The 20,304-nt window shown below is 43.7% G+C and overlaps 1 protein-coding gene across 4 annotated transcripts in view; it reads right to left on the reverse strand.

The window, feature by feature from the left end:
- The window catches only part of SRBD1 (S1 RNA binding domain 1), a 251,220-nt gene that overhangs the window by 20,457 nt on the left and 210,459 nt on the right, over positions 1-20,304 (reverse strand). For all 4 annotated transcript variants that reach the window (XM_030557685.1, XM_030557683.1, XM_030557686.1 and 1 more), the window contains 3 exons: positions 12,912-13,018; positions 10,104-10,280; positions 5,708-5,884 (listed from right to left, as the gene is read on the reverse strand). In XM_030557685.1, coding sequence (XP_030413545.1) covers positions 5,708-5,884; positions 10,104-10,280; positions 12,912-13,018 — 461 coding nt within the window. The remainder of the gene's footprint in view (positions 1-5,707; positions 5,885-10,103; positions 10,281-12,911; positions 13,019-20,304) is intronic.

The following is a 20,304-nucleotide window of genomic DNA, read 5'->3' on the forward strand; positions in this document are numbered from 1 at the left end:
TGCCAACCTATAGCATAAACTCAAATAAAAGGGAATTGGTATTAAAAGCTTATTAAAATAATTTACAGATATCGTTATTATTGCATTTTTACCTTCATGTTATGGGTGAGTACATGTTCACATCTTGTTTACCCAGGAGCTTTTCTATCATTGACTGAAACTAAAATAAATAAATGTCTAATGTAACAACCATGCACTAGTCAGCAAAGTCAAGACTAATGCAATGCCTTCCCTGACTGGAAGTAATCCTAGGAATGGTTTCATTGTTCACTTACTTTAAGTTACCTACTTGGTTAGTTCATTATCTTTCTTGCTCCTCACTTTAGTTAGATTCTCCATTTCTCCACACCTAAGCAACAGAATCAAGTGGTGTGCTTCTGTGTAAGCATACCAGATGACACAATATTTACAACTTTAACATTGGTCTAAATATTTCAGCAGAAATATTTACATTGAGAAGCCAAAATGCTCAGTCAGAAGCACAATGGGCAGAATTATTCACCCAGAAAATGTCTTTTAATTACTGTATTAGAGACTAAATTATATGAAACATAGCATGGTTGGCAGCCGTACCATGTTGCTGTGGTCACTTCAGAACTCAAAAAGCTAAACAGGGTCAGCACACAGATGAAAAAGCTAGGAACTTTTAGGTGGCGCATGAAGTGGAGCTGGTGATTCAGTAGGTGGCAGTCTTTCCTCTGAATAACTGCAAAGACAGTACCTCATATGATGTTAGCAAGCACTAGCCCATGGATCAGGTATCAAACGAAGGTCCTTACCACTTCTGTCAATTAAAGACTCCATGACACTTTTTCTAACTGGCCTGCACAACTCGTAAAGTGGCGAGGGCCACACTACTCCAAAGAAAAGAGCTGAGGGCCGAAATCTCCCGGCCCCACAGAAACACCCAGTCTCAGGGCCACTCAGCCCTGCGGAAACAAACCCTCCTTCCCCAGCGCCGCCCCACCAAAACAGCTGTGACACAAAAAGGAAGGTTGGGGGTGGGGAGGTGATACTTTATTTTAAATCAACTGGGGGCTCCCAGCTGAAGAGGTGGCTGGGAGCCCTCAGGGTCAAATTAAAGGGCCCGGGGCTCCAGCGGCTGGGGGAACCTGGCATGGCCGGCTCTAGGTTTTTTGCTGCCCCAAGCAAAAAAAACTTTGGCTGCCCCCCGTCCCAGCCCTGGGCTCCCCCCTACATCCCCCTGCTGCCCCAGTCCTGGGCTCTCCCCTCACCGACCCACACCCCCTGTCGCCCCAGCACTGGGCCTCCCCCTTTCTTCCCCACCAGTGCCTTCCCCCTACCCCGCTGCTGCCCCAGCCCTGGGCTCCCCCCACCAGTGCCCCCCCGCCACCTCCTGCCAACCCAGCCCTGGGTCACTGGTAAATCTCCCAGGGCAGGTCATTCAGCAGGAATTTTGGATGTGCACAACACACAGACAGGATTGGTTCCCATATGGTTACAGAGCTGCAGTAAAGTGGAACAATTTTCAGCTTGTGTGATTGGAGGATATCTGGATGCATATTATAACACTGTCCTCCATAAATGAGGAAAAGTTGAGGTGCCTTTATTATTCTTTTGTTCCACTCTTTCTTTCTATGGGGAATTTGCCAATGCAATATCACTGTCTTCCTTTTAAACAAACAAAAAGGCAATGGCTGTTGAAAATAGCAATTCTAGTCCTAATAAGCATTTCTTGCTCAATTTTATCCTACTTTTTCTACAGCAAGTTACAGTGGATCCGTATATTTGATTTGAGAGAAATGAAGTAACAGCTGCCCAAACTGAGCTTGAGCACTCCTGAATTTTGAGGTGTTCAAATCTGGAAGGCGGGTGCTTGGGGGGGGGGGGGGGAGCGGCATGGGCTTAGCAGAGGAGCATGGCAGCAATGTGACTGGAGCTGCACGGAGCCAGACACAGCGGTCTGAGTGGCACGGTAAGGGGCCGGTGGGTTGGAGAAGGGGTAGGAGGGTCCAGGGGGCAGTCAAGGGACAGGGAGCAGGGGGTTGGATGGGGCAGAGGTTCAGGTGCGCAGTCAGGGGACAGGCAGCAGTTGGATAGGCATGGGAGTCCCAGGGGTTTATCAGGGGACAGGTAGAGGGTGGGGTCCTGGGGGAAAGTTGGGGGGGGTCTCAGGAGGGGGCAGTTGGGGACAAGGAGGAGGGTGGGTTAGATAGGGGCAGGGGTTTCGGGAGGGGGCAATCAGGAGACAAGGAGCAGCGGCATTTAGATAGGGGTGGGGTCCTGGGGGGCCATTAGGGGCAGGGGTCCCGGGAAAGGGGTATCAGGGGACAAGGACCAGCGGTGTTAGATAGGGGGTGATGGTCCTGGAGGGCAGTTGCGGCAGGGGTCCGGTGAAGGGGCAATCAGTGGCTGCGGGCCGGGATTAAAAGGGCTCTGGGCTGCCCGCAGCCGCGGGGGGGCCGAGCCCTTTTAATCCCAGCCGCGGCTGGGAATCTCTGCGGGCAGCCCAGAGGCTTTTGACTCCCGGCCGTGGCTGGGATTTAAAGGGCTCTGGGCTCCCCTCCACTGCAGGAAGCCCAGAGCCCATTGATTCCCAGCCGCGGCTGGGATTTAAAGGGCTCTGGGCTTCCCGCTGCTGCGGGCAGCACAGAGCCCTTTGATTCCCTGCCGCGGCCGGGATTCGAAGGGCTCTGGGTTGCCTGCAGAGAGCCATGTACACGGGATTTAGAATCCCCTCGTGGGCTGCACAGTGAGGCTCTGCGGGCCGTATGTGGCTGTTTTATAAGATGTGCTAACCCTGGGGTCCTGGCCAAATTCTAAATCAGGTAATCCCTCTGGAATTTCAGCTGGATATGGTGATTAAGATTCTACACCCCACTTTCCATAGAAAGAATAGTATAAAGGGGCCTTGATGTAAATAAGAATAAAGATCTATTATTTTTTATTTTCTATCTTTCTTTGGTCTATGGTGGTGCTGCATACTATTATATAACTGTTGTATTCCACATAAAAAATGGCTGTACTTCTGTTTCCTGAAGTGTTCCTTCTATATTCCTTTCAATTTTAAAAAAGTGATGTGGGGCTTAATTATAGTATTAACACGAAAACCAGAAAGTGAAATTGACTATAGGAAAAAGTGAAACTAAGTAGTCTCTGTTCAGTTTTCAAGCTGAATGAAATGTAAAACCAAAACAAACTGCATGAATGCAGACAGGTAATTAGAGTTTAAAATTATTTCATTTTTAAATGTGCAATATTATTTTTAACAATTCTTATGTTTAAATCTAACAATGTCTCTTTCATGTTTTGAGATGTTCTGGTTTGCCAAGTGAAATGGAATCTAACACTCAACTTAGGCACATTTCTCAATGTTTCTCTGTAACATAATAATTTTTGGACATTACAGCTGATTAAGTAAAAAAATTCAGGGAATATTCTACGCATCAATGGCCAGAATCCTATTGATTTTGGTGAAAAAATCAGAAAAACTGAAAGGGAGAATGGAGGACACACACAGAACCCCTAGAGAAGGGAGAATGGAGACTGCAGTATGGGGGTAATGGGGGACATAAAGAGTCCCTGGCATAGAGGGAGAATGGGGGACCCTAGTACTGGGAAAGGGGACATAGACGGAGCCCATGGCAGGAGGGAGAGGATGGGGTGGGAGTTGCAAGGAGTCCCTGAAATAGAACAGGATGGGAAGGTCATGAACAGGAGGGCAATGAAGTAATCCAAGGAACCACTAGTGTCTGCAATGCACTTAGCCTACAGAAGCAACAAAATGTGCATTGATTGCGACCTTCTAATAAGATATTATAGAAGTGCCAAGTACTTATTAGAGTATTACAACATTACTTTAAATATAGAATATGGTCTTATACAGTCTGTATAAAATTATCTAACTTTAAATGCTTTTTTTTTTTTTAATTTAACCATCCTACTTAATAACATAGAAAACACAAACTTCTTGTTCCTCTGGACACAGTGATACCAAAGAGTTCACAAGAACCCCAAAACATCTAACTGCCACTTAAATTAATTCCAGGATAGTTTACAAAAAGTACCTGTTCAGTTTCAAAAATAAATAGGCACTACTTAGTTTATAGGAGGAGATAATGTTTTCTCATGAGGAAAGAAGAGTCTAATTTCAACCTTAGGGTGATGATAGAGAAGATCACATCTTAAGTAAGTATTTACCAGCTGCTTTGCCCCCTAACAAAGGAGGCACACATGGTCTCTGAATTACTGTTTTTTGTCACCTACAAGAAAAAACATTTTCCTCTCTCAGCAAAAGGTCCCATGCTAAAACTTCCAAGTATTTGGAATTTAATACAGACATCTTAGCACCTGGCAAGATCTGAATTTAATTTTAAAGGCTAATGATAATGACACATTCATAAACGTGCAGATACACATACACAAACATATACACATTTATTTTAATGGACAATATTTATTGAACAAAGAAAGTCTGTTTTATTTAGAAGGCAATCGCTCTTATGCTTAGACTAGCCAACACATTAACACACTGTATTAATTTGCAATTGGTGATTCTTTAGTACCTTAGCATAATCTGAACTGCATTTAAATGGTATTACTTTTAGGAATAAAGAAAACCATGGCTCAATTACCTTCAGGCAAAGACCGTATGGAGACCAGAATCGATAATAAATTCAGTATTAACTAGATACTTTTTCTGTTTGTTTACTTTGCTAAGCACAAGTTACACTTACCTGAAACGAGGGCTTCTGATTACAGTGTAAACGTCTCTGAAACCAGATTTATTACTAACAAATCACAGATGCATGAAACACTTTGCTGATGGCCCCTCTTTGCTCTCATGAATAGTAAGGTGCTGCAGGTTCCACTGTGATAAACAGATTGCCAAGCAAGGCTGGGCACAATCAGAGACACTGAAGCGCGTTTGCTGGGTATAAAGTGATCCAATCCCGCTGATATAACACCGAGTTTAACTCCCACAGCTTTGCTGAAAAGAATTTTACACCTACTACTATCATCACTTGGTGGCATTGCAGGAGAATTTCAATGGATGGAGAAAAACGGAAGGGAAATAATACTGCACAAAACATTAGGTTACAGAAAAATGCAAACAGTGCCTTTTTTATTTATTCCCATAATATACAAGATGGGGCTGGGACAGAGCCACAATTTTTCAGATTTATAGAACAATCAGCAGCTTGCTTCTGCACTTGATCAAGCAGAGAACCTGAATGTTATGGGGTATGGCATAACGGAGCTGGCAAATGGACGGAAAGGGGCTCAGTATTGGTGGCAAGGTGATGATGAGTCATACTTGGAAGAAAAAGTGAGAGGGCTAGTGGGAAGAAAATTTGCTTGTATTTTAATAGTTGGAATGTCCAAAGATACAGCATAATGGCACTCTGATTCACTAGCGCAGTCTGTGTGTTCTAGGTAAACTTTGGAACATGTTTTCCTCACTGAAATAAAATTACAAAAACACACAATATTTGTCTGAAAATCGCCCTTTTTTGAAAAGCTTAGAAAACATATAAAAGGACAAACAAAATGGATTCCAGTCCTTCGTTCACATGGGAACGTCCCTCTTTTGGGGAAGGGTGAGATTAGTGCACATGTACGTTAACGCATATGTATTCTGGGTCCCCAAAAGTTTAACAAATTTCTCCAATATGTAAGAAAAATCACTGCTCACTGTTTAAAAGACTAATTGCATAAACTGCTCAGAAACTCTGCTATTGCTTACCTCTTTGCAATGTCATATGACTCTGGGTGGATACAAGTTTGGTCCAAAGGATTTGGCCGAACTGCAACGTTTGCTGCTGGTTTGCTCTTCTTTTTGCCCCATTTTTCGCTTGCGACTTGAACATCTGCTTTAGCCATAAGTGTATGACCTTCTGCTGCAAGCTTAGTTTGCTGATTGCTGTCAAAATTCAAAAAGAGACATAGTTCTTGGTATATGAACACCCTTACAAGTGCCCACACACACAGACAGTGATCAGCTTTTGCAATCTGTTCATTCCATAAAGATTTAGCCCTTAATTGCTCATTTTTTTTAAATTACAAAATAAGATTGTGTTCTGGCTCCTTCTCATGGGAAGGAGAGGGTAAAAGCATAATATGATACTCAATATAAACTATTCACAGCGTGAACATAGGGGCCTTTGTTAAGAAGCATTAAAATGGCACAGCGGCACATTCACAAGTCCACTTAAAAACTTATGGGAAGTGTCTCTCTCGGTCGCATCTAACTGCTGAACAATGCAGGGATTATATGGTTACAGGCAATAGAAAATAGCAACAAATGAAACAAACAAAACCACACCATTAAATTAGAGTAGAGGACTTAGAAATAAGTCTTGGGGCTAAGCTCGAGACAACTGACTGCCAGCTTTGCCACAGACTATGTACCTTTGGGCAAGTCATGTGACACACAGTTTCTATTTCCCTACTTCACATAGTGCTGTGAGGACTACTTCATTAATATTTGTAAAACTTTATATCTGCAGATGGAAAACACTGCAGAAGTGGGAGCATCCATCTACTACACATTGAACAGGATATTTCTGTCATTCTTTAGAGCCAGATATTACAGTAATATATTACTGTTTAGAAGTCTATCTCCCAGAGAAATACACCTAGGGTGATGCTGTGGGGTGCAGCCCAGGGGGTGGGGAGCCTACAGTGGCCATAAGCTATGTTTGTGCCCTCCCAATCCTAGGCTGCTCCAGGGGTCAGAGCTTCCCAGGTGTAATTTAGACAGCCCTGTGGGAGAAGTGCTACCCAGAATGTCTGCAGAGCAATATGCTGCAGCCCTGCCAATCACCCATCCTCCCACGCCCGGGCCTGGTCCCTATGCTATGGTTTGTAAGGGAATCCTCGGAGGACAGCATAGAGCCGTCTGTCTCAGTTTCTTTGCCAGGAAATTCTTTCTCAGCCAGATCTTGGGCTTCTAGAAATCCTTTATGCTGCTCTGGCCCCATTACCTGGTGTAAAAGGGATGGAGGAGGGATGAGGATCTTACCCATAAAGGCATACCGCGTATGTTATTATTTCTTGTTTAACTATATTATGTATTTTAATTGTAGTTTTCATGTGACCTACCCTAACGCTGTCTTAATAAAGTCAGTATAACCTTCTCCAAATATTGCATAAACTTTCTTAAACCTTTTTTAAAGAAGGGAGAATGTGTATATAGAATTTGCACTTATGCACTACTTATATAATGTTATTCATACATTTCTAACTAGGCAAGTGCAAGTAAACACAAAAATTAATTTTTCTATACACTGATGATGTTTTCAGATAATATTTAGTTAACCAGATTAATCAGTTATGGTGTTCCACAGTAAAATGTACTAGTGATGTGGTCAGTGAAAGTGCTCATGTCATTTTAAAAGAAAAACAGCAATAGAAAATACTAGATAGATACAATATGGCTAAGTTAGTGCTATGTGATAACTTATTTTGTTCTGTTTTGTTAAAACATTCCAAACTTTTCAATAGTTGATATTTAATCTTGAATGTTGCACTGGTATGAGATTTTTCTATTTCATTCTTCACTTTTTGTTTTGTTTTTAAAGGGGAAAATAATCCAGAGCCATGTAAGTACTTGTACATTCCTTGACCCTAGGCTTATGCTAAAAGATTTCTGTAACTCTCATCCATGCAGAGCTTATCAGCTCTACAGGGTCCTTACCCACAACAGCTACAACAGAGATGTCCTTAACAGAGTCATTTTTGACTAACTTATTAAGTTCCTGTGCAGCTTGCAGACTTTACTAACTCTACCACCTTTGAAAATGGACTGGACTTGGGTGTCCTAACAGCTATCTTTAATGGAGCTTGAAAATGTCTGAAATTGAAAAGTTTAGCAGATTTATCTATTTTGGAACTTTATACCTTTATGTCTCGTTGAAATCTACAGAACAATTCAAGTCAGAAGTGTTTAGGTGTCAGATGATTATGAGTTATATGAGCAGCGAGATCAGATGGTAAAAATATTTTTTCACTCAACTAGCTGAAATGATTTTGCTCAAACCAGGGCTAAGACAAAACCAGGGAAACCCCAGACCAAAAGAAATTAGTTTGAAATGTTTGGAACACTACAAAACTTATGGTTAAAATTATTACCACTTCAGTATAGTCACTAAGCATTTTATAACGCATTTATGAAATAAACTAGTTATATCCTACATTCTCAATGATGTAAGTTCAATCAATTATTTCTACACATTTTTAAGAACTATTCAGATATTGAATAAACTGCAAAGTCACAAATAGTTCTAGGGCTTGACTGCCCCTACTGGTAAAGGGAGTACTAACTGGACACACCGTCTGCCTGAGTGGTGAAGCTACATCCTATCCTGGGAGGAAGAAAGGAAAAGAGACTTGCCCTCATGTGAGCTGTGCTTTTGTCACTGCCACCCTTTCCTGGCAATTCCACCAAGTGAGTGCAGCTTCAAAATATGATTAGGGCATCAAATGAGTCCTCAGAGAGAAGTCTCCCTAGGATATAAATTGCTCATCTCATATCTTTGTACTCAGACCATGACCTGCTCAGCGCTGCCCACTGTTGTGGCAGTGTGGAACAGCTCTGGGCCCTCCATCACAGCATTCACCACTCATACATTGGTGTCCATCAGTGGAGTGAATCAAGCTCTTGAAGCCCAGAAAGAAGTTTAGACTGTTAAAACTTCTTTCAGATCAATATTTTAGGTGAGAACTGCTATGTTTTTGTTAACTTGCCAAATATAAAACATGGGAATTAGCACAAATAAAGCTCTAATGCTGATGGCCCAGTGGCAGAGATATACTGGCTTCTGGCCCACAACAGGATATCTTTTGTTGGTTGGATCCACCAGAAATGTTGCAGAGGCAATGCAGTCAGGGCCTAATTTTGACTTGGGTTTTTCAATGCAGCACCTGATTTTGCAAGACATGCATCGACAGGCATCTGTTTATCTGATATCAGAATTAGGCTCCTGGCCTCCACAGCCGACCCATCGGGTGTTGCTAGGGTAAAAATTCTCCGACGATTGTGCACGCAGCACGAACACACCTAATTGGCATCGATATGAGCAAGCACTGGAAGAATGTAATTTACAAACAATTATGCATTAAAAACACCCCTGTGAGTTATCAGTATCGTACAGATGGAGAAACAGAGGCACAGAGAGAGACTAAAGAGATTTGCCCAAGGTCACTAATGAGTCAGTGGCAGAACAAGGAGTAAAACCCAGGAATCCTAATTCACAATAATGGGCTATAGCTTAAGCTATGATTTTGTCACGGAATCTGTGACTTCAGCCCTGGTGGCTGGGAGCTGCAGGGCCCTGCTGCCTTTGCAGCAGCAAGGAGCTGTGCAGTACGTCGCCCACCGCCTGACGGATCCCCAAGCCGCCATGGACAGTGGGGATACCTCACAGCTCCCCGCCAGCCGCAGCAGGGCATAGGGATCCCTGAAGTTCCCTGCCAGCCACAGCAGGTCAGGGGGATCCCTGCAGCTCCCCGCCAGCTGTGATGGGGCAGGGGGATCCCCAGAAGCTCCCCAGTGGGGCAGGGGGACCCCTGCAGTTCCCCACTGCAACAGAAGCAGAGGGATCCCTGCAACTCCCTGCCACCAGGGCAGGGCAGGGGGATCCCTGGCAGGTCTGTGGCTGCCGCAGTGGGACAGGGGGATCCCCAGCAGTTCCCTGCTTCCACAGTGGGATGGGGGACCCCAGGCAGCTCCCCACTGTGGCAGCAGAAGGATTCCGGCAGCTCTCTGCTGCTGGGGTAGGAAGACCCTGCAGCTCCCCACCACCACAGGGAGCAGGGGAACCCTGGAGCTCTGAGTCCCCATGGGTGGTTGTGGCCCCAGAGCTCCCAGCCATCCCGCAGCTGCCCAGCCACTTCCCATTTTATCATGAATATTTTTAGTGAAAGTCAGGGACAGGTCATGGGCTTCCGTGAATTTTTCTTTATTGCCGGTGACCTGTTCGTGACTTTACTAAAAAATATTCATGACAAAATCTTAGCCTTAGCTATAGCCAACAAACCTATTAGACACTCAGTCAGCTCTGCCTGTTTGCTGCTTTGAGAAGGAATGGGCTTGTGAATGCATGGCTGTTACTGAGTTTAATTCACACCTTAGTAATTACCTGCAAAAGGTTCTTATATATTCTTGGTTAAACCTGATGAAGCCAGCGCACTGTTGAAAGGATTTTGGGCCCAGTCCTTTAACTTCTTTGAGCTGTTCCCGACTTATAAATGGTCCATTCTTTTCTCGCCATTCAATTATATTTTTAGCCCTATTAGCATTCAGTCCTGCAATATGTCTGAGAAGTAAAGTTTTCAAAATATATTAGTTACAAATAAACAATAACTAGTGCAGATACAAATTAACAGCAAAGATACAAACTGCTCATGGAAATCTGGGCTGGATAACACAAATATCAATACACTAAATAGTGTGCAAAAGCAGTGCAAGACCAAAGACTGAAGGATCCATCTTCACATGATCCTGCAAAAGGATCCATAACAAGACTCTGGACTGTCTGGGTATAAGGGCTGTGTAGGAGGATACTTCTGCAGGATCAGACCCATATCTGCATTCAGGTTCTAAGTGAATGGAAGCAGAGAATTGTTCATGGAGTGTCACTGATAGTGGTTCCAAAAGAAACAGCACCTGCAATCGATGCAAAAGACACAAAATAGCAAAGGCCTGGTCCACACTACTGCGTTAAATCGATTTAAACAGCGTTAAATCGATTTAACGCTGTACCCGTCCACACTACAAGGCACTTAAAATCGATTTTAAGGGGTCTTAAAATCGATTTCTGTACTCCTGCTCAACGAGAGGAGTAACACTAAAATCGATATTACTATATCGATTTAGGGTTAGTGTGGACGGAAATCGAAGTTTTTGGTCCCATTCCTTTACTGAGCTACCCAGAGTGCACCGCTCCGGAAATCGATGGTAGCCTGGGACCATGGACGCACACCACCGAAGTAATGTGCCCTAGTGTGGACGCGTAAAATCGATTTTATAAAACCTGTTTGATAAAATCGATTTTATTAATTTCGATTTTACTCTGTAGTGTGGACGTGGCCAAAGAGAAGAAAAATTTCCCCCGAACAGTCTCATCCTTCATGCAACAAAAGTTGGAATAGAGTGACAAACTCAGCATTGCTGAAATAACAGAATTATAAAGAGAATTTGAAACGTAACAACCCACAAAGTAAAAATACTACTAATTAAGAATGAAAATTTTGGCAAGTCATTCTTAGAAATGTTAAGAAGTAGATCATGATTTTAAGCTCTTATCTAGGCAGTGGATAGTGCATGGTAAGCCAGGGTGTTAGACTTTCTAATGCACATGCTTATTGCACACTAACTCAAAACAGGGAACCTACGACAGCCCACTGGAAGTTCCACAGTGCACTCTGACGTACTCTCATTTCACAATGGCTTACAACAGCTCTCCTTGATGACAAAGGTATATACCTCAAATACACAGCTCACAAAATTTCCATTGATCTTTAATCTGCCTCAGAGAACATATCTAACTTCTCAGGCCTGCAGAGATAGAACATACCTTGTAAATGCAACAGGTGATGATGAACACATTTAACATATCACATACCTGAGCAGTAAGCAATGTTGGTAATTAGCCTGTTTGGGATGCTCTGTTTTCTACAACTTAGTTCTCAGGAACACTCACTGCTTTTTGATGCAGTGTGCGCTATAAGGGGTGTGAACTGCAGAGCATTTGTGCTCTGATTGCCCCATGTAGACCCTGCTGGCATGAACTACAAGGTACCTAGTGCATGTAGTTCATGTAATGTAGTTCAGACAGGACTTCATCAACATGAACTAAGTACCTTGTAGTTCATACCAGCAGGGTCTAGATGGGGTAGTTAGAGTGCAACATGCTAACGCACGCTACAACTTGCATCTCTTTAGAGCACACTGCGGTGCTGTGTAGACAAGCCCTGTACAGAAGCAGAAGAGCATACTGGAGAATAGGATACCAGAGTGGGGAGGGGGTGGGGCATGATGACAGTCTTCAAGTATGGAAAAGGTTGTTATAAAGAGGAGGGTGATAAATTGTTCTCCTTAACCACTGAGGACAGGACAAGAAGTAATGGGCTTAAGTTTTAGCAAGGGAAATTTAGGTTGGACATTAGGAAAAGCTTCTTAACTGTAAGGGTAGTTAAGCACTGGAATACATTGCCTAGGAAGGTTGTGGAGTGTCATTGCAGGATTTTAAGAACAGGTTAGACAAACACCTGTCAAGGCAGGGGACTGGACTAGATGACCTGTTTCAATCCTACTTTTCTATGATTACGGGCATGACCTCCTCCCACTGTTTATTTTTAACAGTCCACTGGAACAGATGGTTGAAATTTTCTGAATTTTGATTTTTCAACAGACAATTAGATATAATTTCACAAAAACTTTATATAAAAAATCATAACATTTTCCAGTACATTATAGAACTAGTAATTTTTTTAAAATGTACACATTGAAAAGGGATACACTTTTCATGAACATTTTCCAGAATTTTCTCTCTGTTTTTCAACTAGCTTTACTTGTTATAATCTGTACAGCCATCTTCTCACAGACAGAACATTTGGAAATCCCTTCCTTTGCAATATTAATATCATATTTATTATGCCATGTTATTGTTGAATGCTGTGTTTGTTTTATGATATGCGTTATTACTTTGAAAATATTTGTCTCCCTCAGAAGAATGGTTTTACCTTGCAGAACCACATCCCCTCTTTCAAAAAGCTGACCCTTAATACTCCAGTGAAATACTGTCTTAATATGTCATTTTCATGTAATTGGAAGTTTAACACAAGAGCCATTTGCTACAGCAGAGTTTGAGTCAGATGGCAGACTAAACACAGACTCTGTGATCCAGAGCCATGTAATTACTGGAATAGGAAAGTATTCAACCCACCTTAATAGTATTTCTGAGCAGATGTTAATATCTACTCCTACAAAGCTGACACACTCCTCAACCACACTGTCCAGAGTTGCTTTGAGCAAAGTCTGTGAGACGTCATGCTGAGACACAAAAATACAGATATAGGGTTACTGAAGTATTGGAACGTGCATAAACGAGATAAATGAGAACTGCAGACAATGGCAATTTAACAAAATATTTGCTAGTCTATTGTCAACATAAGAAACAACATTACAGGGACCTCAAATTTAATACTACTTTTTCTATTGTAGAGTTACTTTAGCCCATTGATTTTTCTTAATGTTCCTCAATATCTCTTTGCAAGAACTCTGCTGTGTGTCAAATTCCTAGAATATGCAGTATATTCTATTCCTTGTCAAATTAGACCATTTTTTTTACTGCACTGAATGTTTTCCTGCCTTATTTAAAATCAAAATTTAATGAAACACACACACAAAACAGTTAAAAAATAGAATTAACATTGTATTTTATCTATACCTATAAATATAGATTTGTTTAGCCTGATAGTTACCTCCTTATTCTAAAATCCCATTTTAAAATTGTTATTAAAAAGACAGGTAGGACAAAATTTTTAAATTAATATCACTGGATAATAATTGGACATATTTGCACACATGAATGCTACATCTGTGCACACTGCAGCGGGGTAAGTATATACTAAGTGCCTGTCAAATTTTTCTTTTTTGACAACTAATCTTCATGTTATTATAGAACAGCTCATTATTCATTACCCTTTAAGAGTAAACCAGATATTACATTAGGTCTGAGAACATGAAGGCTAAATTTCAACCCTGCATCAATAAAATACATCAAATTGCAAATGGCTATATTCAGAAGATTAGCAGATCCTCCACTATAGTAGCACTACCGAAAATTCTTCTAGCTTTTCATTTGTTTGCATGTTTTTCCTTTGTTTTAATTAGTCATGCTTGTTAAAGATCAAAAGTTATGGAACTCTAGATACCAAAGTTTTACTTCAGTCCATAACAATGTGAACTTCTCTATGAGTCCACCAATGCTTAGAAGTCTGACCTGAAGGGAGAATCCTTTCTAAATGTACGAGCTAATTTAATCACAATGTTGGCTTCGCTCTAGGGTTCTTATAAGTCACTCACATAAATCTGAGTTGATCTGTAGTGGTTCTGTGATGCATTTATTTAGGACATCATTTTGGATTCAAGCCAAGATCCCAGATATTTTGTCCCGTACTACATTTTAGCTCCCAAGCCATTCAGCTCTTTTAAAGTTATTATAATTAAATATGACATGCCACCAGCATCAGGCTCCGTCTAGTCATATTTGTCATTCATTAAACAATAGTTAATATCATAACCAATTTCTGTGCCAATGTCGTCTTCCTTATTAGAGCTAATCATATTGTAATGTACACTGATCGCCACAAATGTATTAATAAACTGACATGATATAAGCAGATCAAAGGAACACTCCTATGATAGACACCTGCACCCTCTCTCCTCCAGAACCCAGCCATGGAGCCCGCCCCCCCCCCCCCCCGAGCCCAGACACTTGCATACCCTCCCCCTTAGAGTCCAGGGATCCAGAGGGAGAAACAGCCTCATGGTGGGTCCTGGGCTTGTACAGAGTTTCCTTCATGCCACCTCCTTCCTTCAGGGCGTGCCAGGAAGTGCAGCTGCCCAGAACCCTCCAGCTCCCACTCCCCCGCTCCCTCTCGGCAGTGTCCTGTATTCGCGAGCTGGGCTTTGCTGGGTCCAGCAGCCTCTAGTGGCAGCCAGCAGCTCTGTAGCACCAATTCTGCAGGAAAAGGGAAATTCTGCACAGAACATTAATGGCAAAGAATCCTCCCAGGAGTAATTTGTAGAGCTGCATATGTAGGAGTAGCCCCAAATAACAGAGAATGTAATCAACCACATTTGGCCAATCTTTCTGAGAGGCTGTATGGCTGTGTGGACAAAACTTGATTTGACCACAGTGTCTTAGCTTTGATTCTCAGCTCTGTGAGAAGTGTCGTGTGACATTTCAGATACACTACTCAGTTACATCATCAGTAACACAAGGGGATGGTATCTGAAGCCTTGATCAATAGCAAGGATTGTAAAGTGCACAGAATTATCTCCACCAATCGGAGAGGTGAAACTTGAACTCATGGTCTTCTGGCTTCAAAGGGGAACTTTGGTGCCTGTTGTAGCTTGTGTGTTAAATGAAGAACAAATTTAGTGAGTGAGAGCAAACATGAAAAATCTGTGAAGTGTTTGATTTGATTTATTTCTTTTTCCAGGAATAATTGCCAATGACTAAAAATTCATAGGCCTCTCAAAGAGAGCTTTGCATTTTTTCACTTTTTAAAAAACAAGTCAGTGTGTTTCAGCTTCATATTAGAATTTAAGAAATAAGGGCTATCAATGGAAAAATCCCACTGCAACCTTTACAATTCCTCGATAATGCTTACCATTACAGATATCACATTGCCTTTACACCCAAGGTTGTATGTTTGACTTGTGGCTGAGGTCCGTATTTTAAAAGATGTTGGTGAGCAAAGTGAGAGAGGAAAGAAACGAGAAACCCCTTTAAAGGTGTCAGGACATATTTCTCTTGCAGAAGGCCCAATAATTTTATTTGTAAGCATGCCTCAGCTTTGTCCACCAACTGCGTACAGCTTAAGCCTGCTTAAATAGCTCTACGACTACCAATAAAAAGAAAAAAAGACAGGCTCCTCTTTAATACTTCAATATACTACAGATGAACCACTCAGAATGGATATCTACAACATATATGGGAGTGAACCGATGCACGGTGAGTGAGTGTGAATGTGATGGATATAGATAAGCAAATTGTAGGGCTGCCCGTTTTCTACAGACAGCAGGACTAAAACCTTAGTTATAGGTAAGGCTACGTTTTAGTCACAGGTATTTTTAGTAAAAGTCATGGACAGGTCACAGGCAGTAAACAAAAATTCACGGCCCGTGACCTGTCCATCACTTGTACTATATCACTTGGATCCCCTGGATCGATTGGTCTTCAGCTGTTAAGACTCTGCCGATCACAACACGTCTGCCATTCTTCTCGTATTCTTGCCTTTCTTTTCCACGTTCATCTGAAACTTTTAACAATGTCATCTTCCCATTTTCTTGGAGGCCAACCAAATGGTCTACTCTGTTCTTGCAGGTACCACTCAGTAATGATTGCAGTCCACTTACTGTCCGTGAGCCATGCTATGTGACTCACCCATCATATCTTATTATATCTGCTTTCCACGACAATATCTTTCACACCGCTGCGTTCACTAATTATTTCATTTGGGATACAATCCAGAAGGGAAATTCCCAACATAGCTCGTTCCATTGCCCTTTCAGCTACTAACAGCCGCCGTTCTTCTCTCTTCGTCAGTGCCCACGTCTCACTGCTATACAGCATGGCTGGCAGCACTGTTGAATTGAAGATATTTGTAAGTGTGGTCATGTCGATTTTTGCTTTGAGGACGTCCTTGATGGAGTTAAACGCACACCATCCTGCGCAAATCCTTCACAAGAGTTCTCCATTCATGTCTTGGCGCATATTATGTACTGTTCCACTTCCTCAATTTCTTCTCTTGTTACCATTATTCAGGCTTTTTGTAAGATGTCTGATCGCAAGTATTTCGTTTTGCAGCGGTTCATTTTCAGACTGACCTGACTGCTTTTCTTGTTGAGACTTCGTAGTACACTCTGCAGTTGGTTGGTGGTTTCAGCAATTAGTACGATGTCATCTGCGAATCTGAGATGAGATAATTGTTCTCCATTTATATTAACACCACTCCTCCAATTGATCTTGTTCATAACCATTTCAAGGCAGGCGGTAAATAGTTTTGGTGAAATCGTATCTCCTTGCTTTACGCTTTTTTTGATTGGGATGCGGAGGGGAATTTCGAGGAGAGTAATTTCTGTTGTACATCCAGTATTCACTTCCGTCAACAAACTGTGATGTACTGCATGTTAATGCCTTGCCCTGCGAGCACCTTTAATATTGTGTTGAACTCGATGCTATCGAAGGCCTTTTCATAAGTCAACGAAAGCAATGCACAGTGGGAGTTTGTATTCTCTCGCTCTTTCCAGGAGCTGGCTAAGGGTAAATATATGGTCGAACATGCTGAAATTTCTTCGAAACCCTGCCTGCTCTCTTGGCTGTTGTTCATCCAGACTCTGCGAGAGTTGGTTCATTATCACCTGTGTAAAGAGTTTATAGATATGAGAGAGCAGACATATAGGGTGATAGTTCTTAAGATTTTCTTGATCCCCTTCTTGTACAGCAATATGGTATTCAACTTCTTGCAGCTTGATGGTATTTTTACTGATATCTTCGAGATATCAACTGAATCTTAAAGTTTTTTGCCTCCTGTGGAAATCATTTCTGTTATTCCATCTTTGCCTGGAGCTTTTCCCTTTTTCATCTGGTGCGCTTCGGACTTCGCTGATGATTATTGGGGGGACACGTTCTTCTGATTCTTGGAGCGTCGGGAGAGGGACGTTGATTCTTGATTTGAACAGTTCTGTATAGAAGTCCTTGCAGACCTCCTCCATCCCTGCTCTGTCAACTACTGTCTCTCTATCCTTGTTCTTCAATGCTGTTATGCTCAATCTATACTACGCCAATTCCTGCTTGCATATCCTGAGGCTCTTGCGTGATTCAGCTGTTTTAAGGAGCTTTTCTTTCTGCAAGTTCTCAAAGTCGTCCTTCAGTTTTCGACGTGTAAAGTTGCACAGAATGGAGTACTCAAGGTTGTTATCCGAGCTCCTTTTCACGTACTGTACTACATATCCCTGACTAAATCTTGAGGAGGGAGATTGCCCAGAGGTACTGCAGATGCTCTGGGGGGAGGGGCGGCGTGGGTGCTCTGGGGAGAGCAGCCCAAGATCCCCGCTGGTGCAAAGGGGTCCAACCTTTGCACCAGCCTTGTGTCCCAACACTGAGCCCCCTCCCACACTCAAACTCCCACTGTTGCAGCAGCAGCAGCAGTTGGTGTGGCTGGCCCAGGGGCTGCCAGAGCTGCTCAGGTGGCCCCTGGGCCAGCCACACCAGCTGCTGCTGAAGTCACAGAATCAGTGACAAACTCGCAGCCTTAGTTACAAGCCATCTGTAACTCATAGAGAAAATAAGGCTTGTGGAAGGCGGCCAGCTGTGAATTGAGGCAAACTCTTCCGGAGACACAGCCTCTGACTGGCATTGTTTCCTCTGACTGCACCACAGAGACTTCTCATCCACACTGTAAATGCAATAGAAGCAATGTAAATTTAAAAAAAAAAAAAAGAGTGCTTCCTGCCCCCAGGATGCTTCTCTGGGCTGGGCTGCATGGGTAAGTGGTAGGAGGAAGGGCAGAGATGACTAAAGCTCGTGTCTCTGTCCTTTCTCCTTGAAGGTCTCTGACTAGGCTGCCAAGGGGGCAGCCGGAACTGCTTCCGTGGAGACTGTGGCATTTGGATGCCCAGGGGGCAAAGGGTGGCCCGATCCCTTTTACCCATGCGGTCTCGCATCTATCTGTTCTGAAAAGAGACCATTCCCATCGAAAGGGAGGTCCTGGATAGAGGTCTGCATCTTGTGGGACAGGCCAGCGATCTGAAGCCAGGAGCTGCGCCTCATGACTACTGCTGACGTGACCGAGTCCGCTGCCTCGAGTCTGCTGCGTCCCATTCCATCTGGAGACAACACCCAGCCGCCACGGTGCCTTCCTCCACTAGGGTGTCGAATTCTTGTGCCAGAGCCTGAGGGAAAGACTCCTTGAACTTACGGAAGGAGTCCCATAAGTCAAAATTGTACCTGCCCAAGAGGCCCTGATGGTTCGCCACCCCAAACTGCAAGCAGGCTACTGAATAAATTTTTCCTCCCAGAAAGGTCCAGTCTTTTGGCCTCTTTATTTTTGGGAATTGAACTACTTTGTCCCTGCTTGTCCTTTTCGTTGGCCACAGAGACAACCAGCAAGCCTGGAGGTGGGTGGGTATAAAGGTACTTGAACCCTTTGGCTGGGACAAAGTACTTCTTTTCGGCCCTTTTGGAGGAGGGAGGACGGGGTTTGCCAGAGGGCCTTGGCAATTTTCAGGACCCCTTCATGCACTGGTGAGGCCTCATGGAGTATTGCATCCAGTTTTGGGGCTCCCACTGCAGAAAGGATGTGGACAAATTGGAGAGAGTCCAGTAGAGGGCAACGAAAATGATTAGAAGGCTGGGGCACATGACTTATGAAGAGAGGCTGATGGAACTGGGCTTATTTAGTCTGCAGAAGAGATGAGTGAGGAGAGATTTGATAGCAGCCTTCAACTACCTGAAGGGGGGTTCCAAAGAGGATGGAGGTTCTCAGTGGTGGTAGATAACAGAACAAGGAGCAATGGTCTCAAGTTGCAGTGTGGTCTACGCTGGATATTAGGAAAAATTATTTCACTAGGAGCGTGGTGAAGCACTGGACTGGGTTACCTAGGGAGATGGTAGAATCTCCATCCTTAGAGGTTTTAAAGGCGTGGCCTGACAAAGCCCGAGCTGGGATGATGTAGCTGGGGTTGGTCCTGCTTTGAGCAGAGGTTTGGACTAGGTGACCTCCTGAGGTGCCTTCCAACCCTGATATTCTATTATTCTATCATAATGCAACACGTGCCAGGGTAGAGGCTGAGACACACTGAATAAGGTGTCCAACTGCTCGGCCATCTCCTCCACCTCTAGGCCCAAGTTCTCGCCCAGCCATCAAAGCAGGGCCTGGTGTTCCTTAAAATCATCTGGCCAGCTGGCCCTTGAGGGTCCCGCGACCACCTCGTCCAGGGCTGACGACGAATGTACTGCCGGGGTAGGCTCCAGGGCATCATCCCTGGGGAGAGTTTTTTGGGGTGGCAATTGTCTCCTCTACTCCGACCTCTGAGCAGGTCTCAGGCACCGAGTGGCAGATGAGCAGTGCGAAAGGGACATTGTTATCACTGGCATGTCCCACCTCCTCCGATAAGGCCACTGCGCTGGCCATGCTGCCAACCCAGCACTACAGACGTCGATGTGGCCCATTTGCACTGGTAGGGTCTTGGCGAGGGTCTGAACTGCCCTTCCATCCCGGAGGAATCCCCTGCTGGTGACCACAACAGAGCCATTGATGCCTGTCTGCCTGCTGATCGTCGCCACCAGAGACTTCTGTTTGGAGTGGGAGGATTGGTGCTGGTATCGAAGGGGTAGGAGGGAGCGGAAACGGGGAGCGCTCCCACAGGGCAGATGACCGAGATCTGCACCAAGAGGACAACTGTTGGGAGTGCCAGTGGAATGGAGACTGGTGCCTCCCCCAAGGCGATCCACATCAAGATGGTGGGGATCGTGATGCTGGTGACCAGGGACGAGCCCCAGAGGATCTGGGCTGCGACGCCAGAGATCTGTGGAAGGGAGATGG

The sequence above is a fragment of the Gopherus evgoodei genome, chromosome 3 (assembly GCF_007399415.2).
Source record: "Gopherus evgoodei ecotype Sinaloan lineage chromosome 3, rGopEvg1_v1.p, whole genome shotgun sequence".
In the NCBI taxonomy this organism is placed as follows: domain Eukaryota; kingdom Metazoa; phylum Chordata; order Testudines; family Testudinidae; genus Gopherus; species Gopherus evgoodei.